This window comes from Geotrypetes seraphini, chromosome 10 (genome assembly GCF_902459505.1).
Source record: "Geotrypetes seraphini chromosome 10, aGeoSer1.1, whole genome shotgun sequence".
NCBI classification, from domain to species: domain Eukaryota; kingdom Metazoa; phylum Chordata; class Amphibia; order Gymnophiona; family Dermophiidae; genus Geotrypetes; species Geotrypetes seraphini.
This window is the reverse complement of record NC_047093.1, coordinates 55,108,406-55,123,560: the sequence shown is the minus strand read 5'-3', so window position 1 is coordinate 55,123,560 and position 15,155 is coordinate 55,108,406. Positions and strand designations below refer to the sequence as shown.

At 44.7% G+C, this 15,155-nt stretch overlaps 1 protein-coding gene across 4 annotated transcripts in view; it reads left to right on the top strand.

The window, feature by feature from the left end:
- The window catches only part of SETX (senataxin), a 156,776-nt gene that overhangs the window by 61,027 nt on the left and 80,594 nt on the right, over positions 1-15,155 (top strand). For all 4 annotated transcript variants that reach the window (XM_033960295.1, XM_033960296.1, XM_033960293.1 and 1 more), the window contains 3 exons: positions 267-438; positions 2,591-2,684; positions 6,664-11,127. In XM_033960295.1, the coding sequence (XP_033816186.1) occupies positions 267-438; positions 2,591-2,684; positions 6,664-11,127 (4,730 nt within the window). The remainder of the gene's footprint in view (positions 1-266; positions 439-2,590; positions 2,685-6,663; positions 11,128-15,155) is intronic.

The following is a 15,155-nucleotide window of genomic DNA, read 5'->3' as shown; positions in this document are numbered from 1 at the left end:
CCAGATAGGGATTCACTCAAAGGAGTCTAGCAGGCCATGTCCTCTATCTTTGCTGCCCAGGGTAGCGTGTAATGCTTTGTACATGTGGTTCAAAGTGCAACAATCAGGCCTTGGGCAGCAAAGGAGAATAATGTGGCCTAAAGTGTTATACAGCTGTTTTTCCCTAAGATGTTGCATATATTTCTGCAGTGCTGAAATTGTAAACTGTTTTGGGATTGTTTTGGCTAAAAGGTGTTACTTGAACATAAATTATTTTTTGTTACCAGATGACAGCACAAGCCCTTTCTGGCCAGCCTTGCATTGCTTTATGGTGATTCTGGATCAGTTGGGTTCCAAAGTATGGGGGCAGCTCATCGATCCAATTGAGGCATTCCAAAATATAATAAACAGCCCAAGCTACAAGAATGAGATTGAACACATTCGCAGGAGCACCATCAGGTTAGTGTGTTCTTTATGCACAAACAAAAAAGAATCCAACCAAATCTGCAGTGGACCAAGCAGCAAAGCAACAAACAAAACAAAAACTGCAGACTATGTACAGCAGGGGTGCCCAACGCGTCGATCGCGATCGACAGGTCATTCGCTCAGGCGACCCCAGTCGATCGCACAGCAGGTTCCCTTCTTCCCTTCTCTTTTTTTCCCCTCCTGACTGGCCCGCCTCTTAAAGAACGCTGGCCAATCAGAGTGCTGGAAGGGCGGGGTGAAGGTCGGTGGGGGACGGAGCTCAGCGCATCACAAGAAATAGAAGCGCCTGTAATGATTGAGGTAAGAGCGAGGCCTAATGCTGCCCGATATACAATTTTAAAAAACCCAAAATCGGCCTCCCAATCAGTGGCGTACCGAGGTGGGACGGTCCGCCCCCGCCCCGGGTGCATGGCTTGGAGGGATGCACAGCCGTTCGGGTCCTCCTGCCCTTCCTTTCCACCGGTCTGCGCACGGGGCTCGCACCCGCCGCCCAAATGGTGCTGTTGGTTATCGCGAGACTCGCGGGAGTTGACGGCACCATTCGAGCGTCGGCGCGGGACCAGGCAGGTGCGAGTCCCGAGCGCGGACCGGGGGAAAAGAAAGGCAGGATGACCCGGACCTGGCCGGCTGTGCACCCCTCCAAGCCGTGCACCCGGGCGGATCGTCCCCCTTCTAAATCCACTTGTCTTTTATTCAGTTCAACTAATGAGCATTGTGACAGGCAGTTCTTATGGGGCAGTTGTTGGAGGTATTTCTTTGTTTTTCTGTGCCTAAGTATTCTATTAATTTAACTTCCTTATTCCTGTGGGGATATCCAAAGGGGACGAATGGGAGACGGCCGGTGGCAGGTGGTACTTTAGCAATTCTTACAGGTTGCCATAGGCCTCAGGAGCTGTCTTCCCTCTGCCGTGATCCTGCCCCTCCTCTAAGTCAGAGACAGGCTTGGGGCAGAGGGAAGACAGCTCCTGAGGCCTATGGCAACCTGCAAGGATCGCTAAAGTACCAGCGATCCTCTCTGCAGACTGCTCTCTGCTGGAATTAGGTAAATGGATGTGGGGAGGGTAGGCCTTCGGGGGGGGGGGGTGCAGTCCTTCAAGGGGTAGTGCAGGCCTTCAGGGGGGAGTCAACCTTTGAGGTGGAATGTGCAGACCTCCGGGGGGGGGGGGGGGGGTCAGGCCTTCAGGGGAGGGGGGCTGTATAATAAAAAAATATTTGAACATAAATACAAAGTACACTCGGTGTGTGTGTATATATATATAAATAAATAAATATATATATGTTTAGCATTTTTATTGTTGGTAGATCATTTTGACTTGGTCATTTTAAAAGTAGCTCTCAAGCCCAAAAAGTGTGGGCACCCCTGATGTACAGGATGCAGGCATGGTTTATTATACCATCAATAAATCTACAACCTTATTACCAACCAAGGGACCCAACACGGTCCGTGTTTCGGATAACACGCCTTCATCAGGGGTCCATGGTGGATAAGGTATTGAAACAAACCGCAATAAAAAGGTATCAAACAAGTGCCTGTGTGAATCCAATGCTAAAACCGAACATGCCTCGCAATCGCGTTGGAAAAAAAAGGGGGGAGGGGCACTTTGTTAGGGGGGTTCTTTTCTTTTTTTAATCAAACAGTTATTTTGTGTGTGTAATACACGCAAAATATCTGCCCCATTAAAAGATAAAAAGCTGGCAGAAGCCCTGACAGCAGTGACAGGAGGCTGCTTCTCCTGTTACTACTGTCAGGGCTCTGCCCCGACTCAATTGTTCACTGAAGTCGGAAGTTTGCATGCAAATGATTTGCACCTGCAAAAAAGATAGTGAATCAATGACTGTTTTAAAATTGGCCAGGAATCAGCCAACAGCGATTAAATTGCTATCTTTAGTGAATCTGGGGCTAAGTACTTAATAGAGGAGTAGCAGTAAGCAAGCTCTTTTTTTTATCCCTGGGTCTCAGTGCAGAGGTGTAGGCTGCTTGGAAAGCTCTTTTTTTATCCCTAGGTCGCAGAGGGGAGGCTCCTTGGAAGAAATTTTATGCCACTGGTCTGATTAATTTGTCATTTTTTAAGAACACAGCATTCTAACAAACTATGTATTTCTCTTTCTCTATTTTTATATAAAGAATGAAATGCGAACCAGAGTCAAATTACAGTGATGATGATATCGTGTCTTGCAGTCAAATTGTGTACAACTACAATGCAGAAAAACCAAAAAAGGTGGGAAATGACATGTCTCGCTGATCCATTGTTACTAGTTAGTGAGATTCCTTTATATTTTTTGTACTTAAAGTAGCTGTGAATATACTAGTAGCAATATGTGAAACCTAAATTTGCGACTTTTTAAAATCTGTGTGTTTGAATAGTTGACAGCTATCTGTGAATGTGAAACTGAGGGATTAGAATGCTGCTATAAATCAGCCTTTACTGCTGTATTGCTGTCAGCCTTTACTGCTGTATTGTTGGAACCATCCTTTTGTCATTAATAGGAGTCATATCACTTGTCAAAGTTATGCTTCCAAGAGATCTTGGAACATTTTAGATCATGGGAAAAACTTTTGCTTGAAGGCTATGATGAAACCCTAATGGAAGTCTGAGGAGTTGGGGGGCAGGGGGTCTTTTCCTTCTCTTCCCAGATCATAGAACTTTCCTAGCCAGACTTGAACATCCTCTCTCTCTTCTTGTCTCCAGCCTGGTCTAGCCACACATAGCATCCCTCCACCCTCTCCAGCTTCTTCAATGTGATACCTTACCCCTCCTTCAGCCTTGTATGGGTGGCTCTTTACTTCGGCTGATTTGACAGTGACATTGAAGGCCTCAAACATTTGAATATATCATCAGTAGTTGACACTTAGGTCTCCACTGATTGTCTCCATGGCATCACTGGAAATGTGATCCATGACAGATGGGAGCAGAGTCAGATTAAAAGTGCCTCTGGACTATAGCTGGAACTCCGCTGGTGTATGAGCATCCTTGAAAGAGATAATTCTGACAAGAACTTGTTTCTACTGGTTTTACATGGTTATCATTAACTGGTGGCAGTTTCTGAGCAAATAAATTAATATGCTTCTCAAAACCCCCTATAATATTCTAGTTGTTTGCATCCTATAAGGCTGCTTGAATTGTTGAAGTTCATTTGATTTAGTAAAGCTATAATTTTAGTGGGGTTTGAGTTTTGAATGACTTGGTTGTATTAACATTATTACAATGCAGAACTGGTGGGATGATAGCTGGGAGTTTTGTCCAATATTATCACCTGTAATTTTTATAGGGTAGATTCAAGTTTCTTTATTTTTGATATACCATTTATCATACAGGTATCTAAACAGTTTACAATAAAATGTAGTATAAATTTTAAAAATTAAAAAAAGAATAAAAACTTATCTAAACTAAAAAAGGGGGAACATTTATGCATGGACGTACATGATACATTAGGAGAGGATGGGAAGGAAAGATTAATAAATGCATCGAGATGAAAATAAAAGAGGACAGTATAGTACTATGTCTGTCTGAAACATATGCGGTCTCTTTAAGATACTATTGTTTGCTGTGATTTTAACAGGGATCTTCCTGGTTTGCAGCCACTGGCATTTTATCTAGCTAGAGCATCTGGTTCAAGCCAACATTGTGAATTATGATTGCAGGCTTGGTGCTTCTTTTTGAGATGTCTCCAAGAAGAAACATATCTATTAGGAGAGGTTAGGAGCCATTTCTCCTGGTGTTTATGGTCTTAATTTTCATTTTTTATTACGGCTGTCTCTTATTGTGACAGGAATCCCTCTAGCCCTACTAGAAATGGGGAAAGAACCTTGTCAGCAGGTTGTGAAATATCCTGAAGCTAGTAAATCCTGTGCACGACTTTAGTCAGGAGCCTGCCCCTTTAAGAAAGCTTAGAGCTCAAGCTGATAACAGGAGTGCTGAGCTCTTTAAGAACTTGTCTGTCCCTGCTAGATAAGGGTGTGGCTGGATACTGATGTTGCCATTTCTTGTGCCTCCCTCATCAGACTCTGTATTGTAACACCACTACAGAAGCCGCTAGATAAACTCCCAGAAGCTCCTAGATAAACTAGCTCTAATTCAACATCAGAGCTCCTCTAACAATAAAAGAATTAGAACTCCGTGGCTTACACCGGAGCTAATCTTGCTCCGACAACAGATCTGTTCGTTTGAGAGGCGTTGGCTACACCACCGTTCACCTAAACTATTTTATTTTTATAAAGACAATAGCTTCTTATTACAAAAAAGCCATCCAAGAAAAAGATTTACAATAAAAAGATTGCTGCAGCCAAAAACTCATCTGCCTTATACGCCATCTTGAAAACGCTTACTCCAAAGGAAATAACGTAGGATCTGCATTCGCATCTACTCCTCCAACCCAAGATTTGGCAGATAATTTTACGCATAGAATGGCTTCTGTTTGAAATACACTATTTTCCGTCAACAATCCTCTTCCCACCAACTCACCAGTCAAGCCTGATTCTATCCCCCTCCGTACATTTGCCAAATTCAAGGTCCCTTCTATGTCAGAAATTCAAAGAATAATGCAAATCATCAATGCATCAGGTAACAGTTCTGATTCCTTGCCACCTTTTCTAATTATAAAAACACTTCTCTACCTTCAGACACTAAGTTTTGCAGGGGTTGATGTTGCAGCAGACAAACCCCCAATGATACAATCCGCCAGGTCCCGGGTTCATAGCCCTCATAGAAGGATCAGTAGGAAGTGAAATTAATGTCAATGACAGCCAAGAGTAATTGCATAGAGAATATATTGTGCAGAAATAGGCGTAATATTACAGAAATGCATTGTTTAGAAAGATCATCAAGCATATGCTGGGTTACAAATGTACAGAAAGAGATAGAAATAAACTTTACAAATACAGGGGAGGGGAAGACATTATGGCTGTTTAACAGTATATTCCTATGTCCTTGAGTTTGCTGATGTTTTGTACTGTTGAATGATATGTCTGATCATAAGCTGTGCTTCTATGTTGGCTCTTCTTTTGTATTTTTGACTTTGTACACTGTTGCCTATAAATAAGCGATTACAAAAAAAAATATTACTTAGTCTGGTTTCACTTTCTCTTCCAGTCACATTCTGGTAAGTACTCAAGGGTTAAATGAGAAATAATTTCTGTTTGTCTCACTTTCAATCCTAAAATCAATTCCAAAATGCCATGCACTAGGAGTGGACTTACAGTTAGTGCTAGAATTGGAAACCTGACTATTAGAGTTCAGATTTCTCTATCTACTGGCATTTCTTGTAACCTTGGACAAGTTGCTTTTTGCAAGCCCTTACAATCGCCCATTGTCAGATTGTAAGGGTTTGCACTATGCTGTAAAACCTCTGGTGTACAGCACTGCCTACAAGCCAACACAAGTTGAAGAAACTTCTCCATGGATGAATTGAGTTTTTTGAGTTTTAGAGCATAAAATGGTGTAGAAAGGAGCTATTAAAAAATTTGGTGAACTTGCATGCATAAGTTAACTCATACTGAGCATGGACAGGATTGAGAGGGCTGGGCATTTCATATGCACAGTTTTGAAAATTCAAACATAAGTGCATTAATTCTGGAAATTTGTACATGTCAAAGAACAGGTATAAGTATAAACATAAACATAATTTTTCTAGGTTATCTTTAAAGCAGAGAAATTATGTGTGTACTTTTGCTGGAAATTTGTACGTCAAAGAACAGGTATAAGTATAATCATAAACATACCCCCTCTTCTACGAAACTGCGCTAGCGGATTTTAGCACGGGGAGCCGTGCTGAATGGCCTATGCTGCTCCTGACGCTCATAGGAACTCAATGAGCGTCGGGAACAACGCAGCTCCCCGCACTAAAAACCGCTAGTGCGGTTTCATAGAAGAGGGGGCATAGTTTTTCTGGGTTATCTTCAAAGCAGAGAAATTATGTGTGTACTTTTTCTGTGAAAATCCTGTATAGCTTGTTCATGTGCACAATTCTAAAATGAGTTCTGTAGGCTTCTAATGTCTTCTAATCATTCTCTATTCAGTTTTAATTGTTAATATATTAGAGCAGTGGATCAGTAAAGAGGGCGTGCAAACTCCAAATTGGGGTTATCTAGGGATTTAATTTCTGTTTAAAATTGCAAAAAAGAAATTCTGACATTTTTGAGTATAGTCTTGTGTTCTAAAAAAATGTTTAATATTAAAATGTTGGTTTGATATTTTGCAGGATGCTGGTTGGAAAAGTGCCATATGTCCAGATTACTGTCCCAATTTGTATGAAGAAATGCAGACACTAACAAATGTGTTGCAGTCCGATATTGGCCAAGACATGCGAGTACATAATAGCACTTTCCTATGGTTCATTCCTTTTGTTCAATCTGTAATGGATTTGAAAGACTTTGGTGTGGCCTATATAGTGGAGGTCATTCACCACCTTCATTCTGAAATCAAGGATGTCCTCAACAGAAGAGTTGAGCACTGTGACCAGGTCACTGAATTTTTTATCCTGATCTTGGTGTCTGTGATTGAACTTCATAGGAATAAAAAGTGTTTGCATTTGCTGTGGGTCAGCTCCCAGAAATGGGTAGAAGCATTGGTCAAATGTGCTATGCTGCCAGCAAGAGACTTCAGGCGACACGTGGAGAAAACGTCCACTCATTGTTCTAAAATAACATCAACTACATCATCGCCTACACCTACTTCAGTGAACTCGCAAGCTGCTAACTCTGTCCAGTATGCCTGCCTCCAATTAATTCGAAGTCTTCTGAGGGAAGGTTGCCAATTAGGGCAGCAGAGCACCTGCAAGAAATTTTTAGATATACTCAACCACCTTTTGAGGAGCAGTTCGTTCCAGACCTTGATACTCAATGAACAAGAAACCAATGGTTTAGAATCGTGTTTGAAGCAGGTAATCAAAAACACCAAGGACAGAATGTCAGTAATGGTTAGCTCACCTGTGGAGGACAATTCTGGGTGTAAACTATCATCTAGTTTTTTTATTAAGCAAGAAAATGTAGAAGGGGATGACTACCACATGAGAGCACCCTCTTGGAATAGTTCCAGTCTACATCAACCCTCAGAGAGTAGGACAAATGAAGTTTGTCAAAGAAGTCTTTATGCAAGTAGAAATCTGAGTTTTCAAGAAGGTCCTTTGGAAACCTGTAGTAAAGATTCAAAGGTGTGTTCAGAGACAGAGCACCCGTTTGCTCAGGGTAATTCTGGTGTTAGCAGATCATTTGAAAACCTGAAAATTTCTGACAAGGTTGTGACAACAAGCAGGAACAGGGATTTTCAGAACACTGAACAGCAGGAGTCAGCCAAGGAAAATGCAGCTGAAAATAAATCTCTGTCTGATGACCATATCAGTACGAGTCACCAGGAATCAGCTTCAATAGGTCAAAGTTTGTGGGAAGGTAGGCACAAAGAAGGAACATGGGGGAGAGAGTCCAGCAATGAATTGGATGGGGAAGACAGTAAACCTTCTTCCTCTTTAAAATGTGTGATTGATTCCACAAAAACTAAGAATCTTAAAACCAAGTTAAACACATCTAGTTCGCAATCAAGGTTGTCAGTGGTGATGGATAAATTCAAAAATATTTTGAAAAGCAAAGGGGCAAATGATACCTCAGACCCAGACACACAAAGTGGCCAGTCTAAAACCATGAATATGAATCCAGCAAACATGAGAAACAATCAAATAAACAGTGCTTTGTGTATAAAGACAACCTCTGAGACCTATGCACAACAAAACTGTGGAAATGAAGAGAAACCCACAAACAAAATTTTAACAGTGAGCCTTAATCCTATTAAGCTGGAATCTGACAGTTTATTAAAATATTCCCTGTCTTGTACAAAACTAAATGAGACTGAAAAGGTCAGTGAAAATGATGATGTTAATAGTGATACTGATGACGATGTATCACTTGCAGATATTAGAAATAATTTATTGAAAAAATGTCCTACTCACTTTAGTAACTTGCCAGATACTCTAGGAGATAAAGTCCCTGAAAAAGTGGCCTTAAATATAGAACAAGCCAAACTGGAGAGCTTGTCCTCAAGAAAAGACAAGATTAGGGACTATGCAGATACAGGAAGTGACAGTGCTCAAGATGATTCTGGCCTTGCGTATCGGAAGGTCAAAAATAAATATTTGAAAGTTGATTCCATGCCCATGAATCGCAAATTGGACGTCAGTCTCTGTCCCTTAAAATCCTCAGATGTTGACAGGAATCTTGATAGGCTGTCGTTAATTGCCTATGCAAAAGGGATGAACTTCCCTGGGGATTCTAGTCCAGAGACCTCAGCATCTCAGTTGCCAGATCAGGTTCAGAGGAAAATGAGAGTGGAGGGTAGATTTTCAGTTGGTGAGCAAAGTAATTGTTCCTCTTCTGATATTAAAACTCTCTATGAGCCAATTGTCATTTCTGATTCTTCTGACGAGGAGAGAATGCACACAGCTGTAAGTAACGAGAGAGACTGTCCTGTTAAGCAACCTTCAACATCTACCTGTTCCTCTGTAAGCTTGGAAAGAAATGTTAAAGATCAAATAAAAGTGAAGTGTGAAAGCTTGCCTATGCCATGTGATGAATATGATTCACAGTTTTTTGAGTTTGAAACAGAGAATGAAGTTTATTCAGTTTGGCAGGACTCCCAGGACTACAAAAAGTTGATTGCGATTCAGAAACAAGAACCTTGTTTATCTTTAGCTCAAGGCTGCTCCAAGGAGAATTCTGACTGGGTAAATCAATGTAATGAATGGGGATATGACACAGATTATATCTCTGATGACTTAATAGAAGCAGCAGCTAATGCTGCAGAGAAGGAACTAACAAGTAAAGGGAAAGCCACTGTGAATGAAACGCTTAAAGAATCTGAATTCCAACTAGAAGGAGGAAGCTTCTACAAAGAATCTACAGCTGGTAAACATTTAGTTCATTCGTTTAATCATAAGTTAGCAGATCAATCTAAATTTAAAACTAATGCAGACATTGCTGCTCAAAGTAAAGCAAATGAAGTGGTTCCAAAGAAGCAGAAAGAGCAGCTAGCAGATGCTTCAAAATTGAACAAGGAGAAAAGGAAAAATTCCACCACATGTCCTGGACAAAAAGAATTAGTAGTGGCTAAATCAGTCAGAACTGGATCAAAGAGCCCTAAAAAACTGAATAGGGTTGGTAGATCAAGTAAAATACAAGTCCATCAAGTTAGCGCACAAAAACTAGTACCCTCCAGGGTATTGCCTGCCGTAGTTCCACCCAAAAAGGATCGTAAATGTCCTGAGCCAGCATCCAGAGTAGAAAAGCTTGGTTTGAAAAAGGCACCACGTAGAGCATTTGAATTTTCACAGCGGTCATTGGATAGTTTGGCAAAATTACGCAGTCATGGCCAGGCTGCAGGAGCCCTTGAAATAAAGAGGAAGGGAAAACCTATTTTAATTGCTCCTTTACCCGTGCCAGTAAAAGGACATAAGTTGTTGGCGTGTCAGGATCTCCAGTTTTATCGTCAGACAAGACCTAAAAAGAGAGTCAAAGAAAAGGATCCAGGAGAAGGATCCAAACATAGGACCAAGAGTGTCAAATCTACTGTTATTGAAAAACCACCTAGGCAAGAATCTATGTCTCATGAGTTGGTGAAATCTGCTGAATCTTGGAAACCTAAGACAGACTCAGCAACCTCAAAACTTGCTCCTGATTCAATTAATGAAGGGAAACAGTTGAGTAGAGACACTTCAGTAGAACATGACATCAAAAGCAAAAATGTGTCAAAAATGAATGAGAATAACAATATGGCCTTAGTAGAGATGAACATAAATATGCAAGAGAATAACACAACTGAGATTTTCTTAAACATTCCTTCACATTTGTCTTTACCACTCAATTCTCTTCATGAGGAGGAGAAAAGTGAGTTGAATAAAAATGATGAAATCAACACAGACAACTTATTTTTGACCCAGCTGAGTCCAATAGATATGGAATTATGTTCACAGGAGGAAGATCTAGACATTAAAAAAGATACCACTGGTGATGCAATAGACCTTGCAAAACATATATCCAGAACAGTTTCTTATGAGTCTCTGTGCAAGCAAAAAGGTTGTACCCAGACTGCTGAGCAGCCTGGTATTTACTGCTGTAAGCATTCTAACCTTGTAACATCAAATGATCAGCACTTTGTCAAACCTGACCTGCCCGCTTCACTCTTCAAACCCCACAAACCCTCTACTGTTAAGGTTTTCAGTACCAAAATGTCATCTCGGAATGCCAGCCTAACCAAAGATCTTGAAAACTTTTCAAAACTCCCACCAGCTGTGAAAAACAAATCTCAGGCAACAAGACCAATGGTACCAAAATCGAATGAGTCAATACTTACATTTGGCCAGAATATGATTGCACAGCCCTTGATCCATCGGGCCAGCACTGCTCAGTGTTCCAGATCTGAAGCTGGAAGTGCTCCTTCTGGGACTCAAGGCCACCACTTTTCCACTTTCCATCATGTAAACCCTCCACAACGAGATCAAGCTTTTCTGGTTCGAGAGATCCTGCAATGGGAATATGAAATGTTCTCAAACTTTCCCCATGTTGGAGCCCCTATTAATGTGTGCCAGTTTGACTTAACTACTGTTCCTCCTCGGTTTTACGACTATGAGAACTACTTCCGTGTTTTCTTCCCTTTGATGATGCTAAACACGTTTGAATCTGTAAGTATTTTAGTCCCTTTGTTGTACTTATACTCCATGTTGTTTGTTGCAGATTTAATGGAACCAAAATATTTATGTAGGTCAGAAGATCTTTTATATAATTATTTATCCCAGGACAAGCAGGCATCATATTCTCTACATGTGGGTGACGTCACCGACGGAGCCCCCTAGCGGATGTTTTCGCAAGCAGACTTGCTTGAAGACTTTCAAGCTTGTGATTGGCCCGTGCATGCGCGCGTGCCCCTCCCGCCTGGTCTAGGGCATGCGTCTCCTCAACGTGTCCTCAGTTCTCTCACTGCTCCCTCTCTTCGCGCGATCTTGTCCCTCTTGCACCGTGGCTTGTTTGATTAGTTTCAGTTGAGTCGCTGTGCCCGCGACTTTGTTTTCCTTTGTTTTTCGTTTTTTTCAGTTCGTATTTTTTTGACCGGGTTACCCGGTCTTACTCTGGCCGCCTGGCCTCGCGGGGCCGCGGCCGTATTTTTTCTTATGTCCCGACCTCGTTCCGGATATACAAATTGTACTAAGTGCAACCGGGTTATCTCCATCACCGACCCTCATCGTTGGTGTGTGGAGTGCCTGGGTGCAGAGCACCGCGCTGAGTTGTGTCCCCGTTGTGCGACTTTGCAATCGCGGGCTCTTCGTAGGAGAGTGGCCAAGATTCTCCAACTCTTTGGCCCCATGGATCATGCGGGACAGGCCTTGAGCTTGGCCTCGGCGCCCTTGTTGGGTGCCTCGGCCTCGAAGTCCCCATCGGCCTTGGCCCCTCCTGCTACTCCGGCCTCAGGTAATTCTCCTCTTTCCTCCTCAGGTGTGCCGGCAAAGAAGCCTACCTCGGAGTCTCATGTCAGTGCCGCCTCATCGGCATCTTCGAGACATCACTCTAAGCGTGCCTCCTCACGTAGGGAATACTCTTCCTTGAGGTCGCCCCAGCAGGACTGCTACACCTAAGACCCAACCACCTTTGGTCTCGGTTCCTATGTTCAAGGATATGCTTAAGGCTATACTTACCACGCAGCTTTCCTCGGTGGTGAGCCAACTGGTCCCGACTTCGACGCCTCTGACCTTGGTCTCGACCCAGTCTTGGTCTGACCAGCCTGAGCGTCCCTTCGTATCTCGAGGCTATGCCCGCAAGACTCGCCAAGTTCCCTTGAGCGATTCTTCATCCCCTGAGTCACCTGTGACTTTTTGGGGATCCAGACTAGGGGGCCGTTTTCTCCCGCTACTATGTTGAGGTTTGTACCTCCTAAAAAGCCCCGGTCTTCTCTGCCCCTTCGGGGCAGATCTCCGACCCAAAGCCTTCTAGGCACACGTTTGTCCTCGAGTTGGACTCGTTTGTGTTCCCCATCAAGGCAGCTACCAGCTTCTTCGAATCCGGTGGAGGAATTTTCCTTTGCCCCGTCTTCTCCAAGGCTTCACCAGCTACTTCCTTGGACCCCGGGGTCTTCCCCGGCCCACCTTGCATGGGGTCGTTCCTCAATGCCCCCTAGACACTTTAGTCGGGCCTCTTCGGTCTCCCATTCGCGGGACTCAGAGGCCCTGGCTTACTATTCAAGGGAAATTTCTCCCTCTTTCTCGGCTGTCCCCAGATCTCGTTCGGGGTCCCCTCAGGAGGATGAGTCTTCTTCTTGAAACTCCTCCTTTGCTCGTTTCATCTCTGACATGGGTAGGGCCTTGAAACTGGACCTCCAGTCTGTGTCCCGTTATACCCAGGAATATCTGGCAGAAATGGGTGTTGATCTTCCGCCCCGTGAGGCACTGCGCTTGCCGTTGCACCAGGTTCTCCGGCAAACTTTTCTCTGGAACTTGGATACCCCCTATGCAGTTACGGCCATTCCCTCCAAGTTGGAGTCCCGTTACCGGATGATCCTGGTAAAGGGGTTTGAAAGTTCTCAGCTTTCTCATCAATCCTTGGTGCTTGAGTCTTCCTTGAAGAAGTCCAACCCCTTTACGCTGCCGTCCCTCCAGGCCGGGAGGGCTATACGATGGACAAGTTTGGTCGCCATCTTTACCAAAACTCGATGGCGAATTGTGTCCTTAACTATAACTTTTTCTTCACGTCCTACCTCCGGTTCTGTGTGGACGCCCTCCGCTCATTCTGGGAGGACATACCGGATTCTCAGCGTGAGAAGTTTCGTCTCCTCGAAGAGACCCTCTCCCAGCTTCGCCTCTATGTGTTTCAGGAGGCCTACGACGCCTTTGAGTTGTCCTCGAGGGTCACGGCCTTTGCAGTCACCATGCGTCGCCTCGCTTGGCTCTACATTGTGGATATGGATCCGAATCTACAGGATCATCTTGCCAATCTCCCGTGTGTGGGTCATGAGCTCTTCGATGATTCCATCGAAGCGGCCACCATGCGCCTCTCGGACCATGAACGGTCCTTCGCCTCTCTAGTGAAACTCAAACCGAAGGCCCCTCCGGCTCGGCAATACAAAATTCCTCTCCGGAGGTACCCACAGAAATCCACGCCTGCCTTCTCTCGGCCTCCTTTGAAGCAGCCACAGCAGCAGCAGCAGCGTAAAACTAAGACCCAGCCGCCAGCTCTGACAAAGACTGAGCCATCCTTTTGACAATTCCAGTCCGAGCCTTCGGGCTCCCTTCCTCCTGGAGCCTTCCCCCCTCCCCATCGGGGGTCGTCTCCATCATTTCTATGCCCTGTGGGAAAGTCTTACCACCGACAGTTGGGTGCTTTCAATCATCCGGGAAGGGTACTCCCTTCACTTCAGTCACATACCCCCGGACCTGCCTCCAAGAGAGTTTCCTTCTGCCCGGTCTCAGCTGCTGCCCGGTCTCAGCTGCTTCTCCTTCTGCAGGAAGCTCAGGCCCTTCTTCACCTTCGGGCGGTCGAGGAGGTTCCCCCGGACCAGTGGAACACCGGATTTTATTCCCGGTACTTTCTGGTACCCAAGAAGACGGGGGATCTGCGTCCCATCCTGGACCTCTGTACTCTGAACAAGTTTCTGGTCAGGGAACGGTTCAGAATGCTCACCCTTCCTACTTTGTACCCCCTCTTGGATGAAGGGGACTGGCTGTGCTCACTGGACCTCAAGGAGGCGTACACACACATTCCGATACACCCGGCCTCTCGCCGGTATCTGAGATTCCAGGTGGGGGATCTCCATCTCCAATATCGTGTTCTTACCTTCGGCCTGGCAACTTCTCCAGGGGTCTTCACGAAATGTCTAGTGGTGGTTGCTGCGGCCCTGCGTCTCCGTGGCCTGCAGGTGTTTCCCTACCTCGACGACTGGTTGATCAAAGCATCCTCGCCACGAAGTTCTGCGAGCGACGAATCAAACCATCTTGCTCCTTCAGAGCCTCGGCTTCGAGATGAATTTCCCCAAGTCTCAGCTCTGCCCATCCCAGTCTCTGTAATTTATTGGAGCGGTCCTGGACATGGCTCGTCTCCGCTCTTTCTTGCCTCTGCCTCGAAAGGAGGCCCTTGTTCGCTTATGCCGGCTCGGCTCATGATGGTCCTCCTAGGTCACATGGCCTCCATGGTTCATGTGACTCCTTTTGCCAGACTTCACCTCCGTATTTCTCAATGGACTTTAGCGTCCCAATGGAACCAGGATCGGGACCCTGTCTCTTGACTCATTATCGTGATTCCTTTGTTGAGGCAGTCTCTCTGTTGGTGGATGCTCTCTTCCAATCTTTCCAGAGGTTTTCTGTTTCATGCTCCTCCTCCGCAGAAGGTCCTGACTACGGACTCGTCGGCCTACACTTGGGGGGCTCATCTGGATGGTCTTCGTACTCAGGGTCTTTGGCCCAGTGCCTACCGACTTTGTCACATCAATCTGCTAGAGCTTCGAGCGATCTTCCTCGCCCTGAAGGCTTTTTGTCACCTGCTTCACGACCGAGTGGTGCTGGTCTGCACGGACACCCAGGTCGCCATGTATTATATCAACAAACAGGGGGGAACGGAGTCCCTGTCCCTGTGCCAGGAAGCGATGCGGCTCTGGGATTGGGCCATCCGCTGCAACATATTCCTTTGAGCGGTCTACATTCAGGGCCAGCACAATTGTCTGACGGAC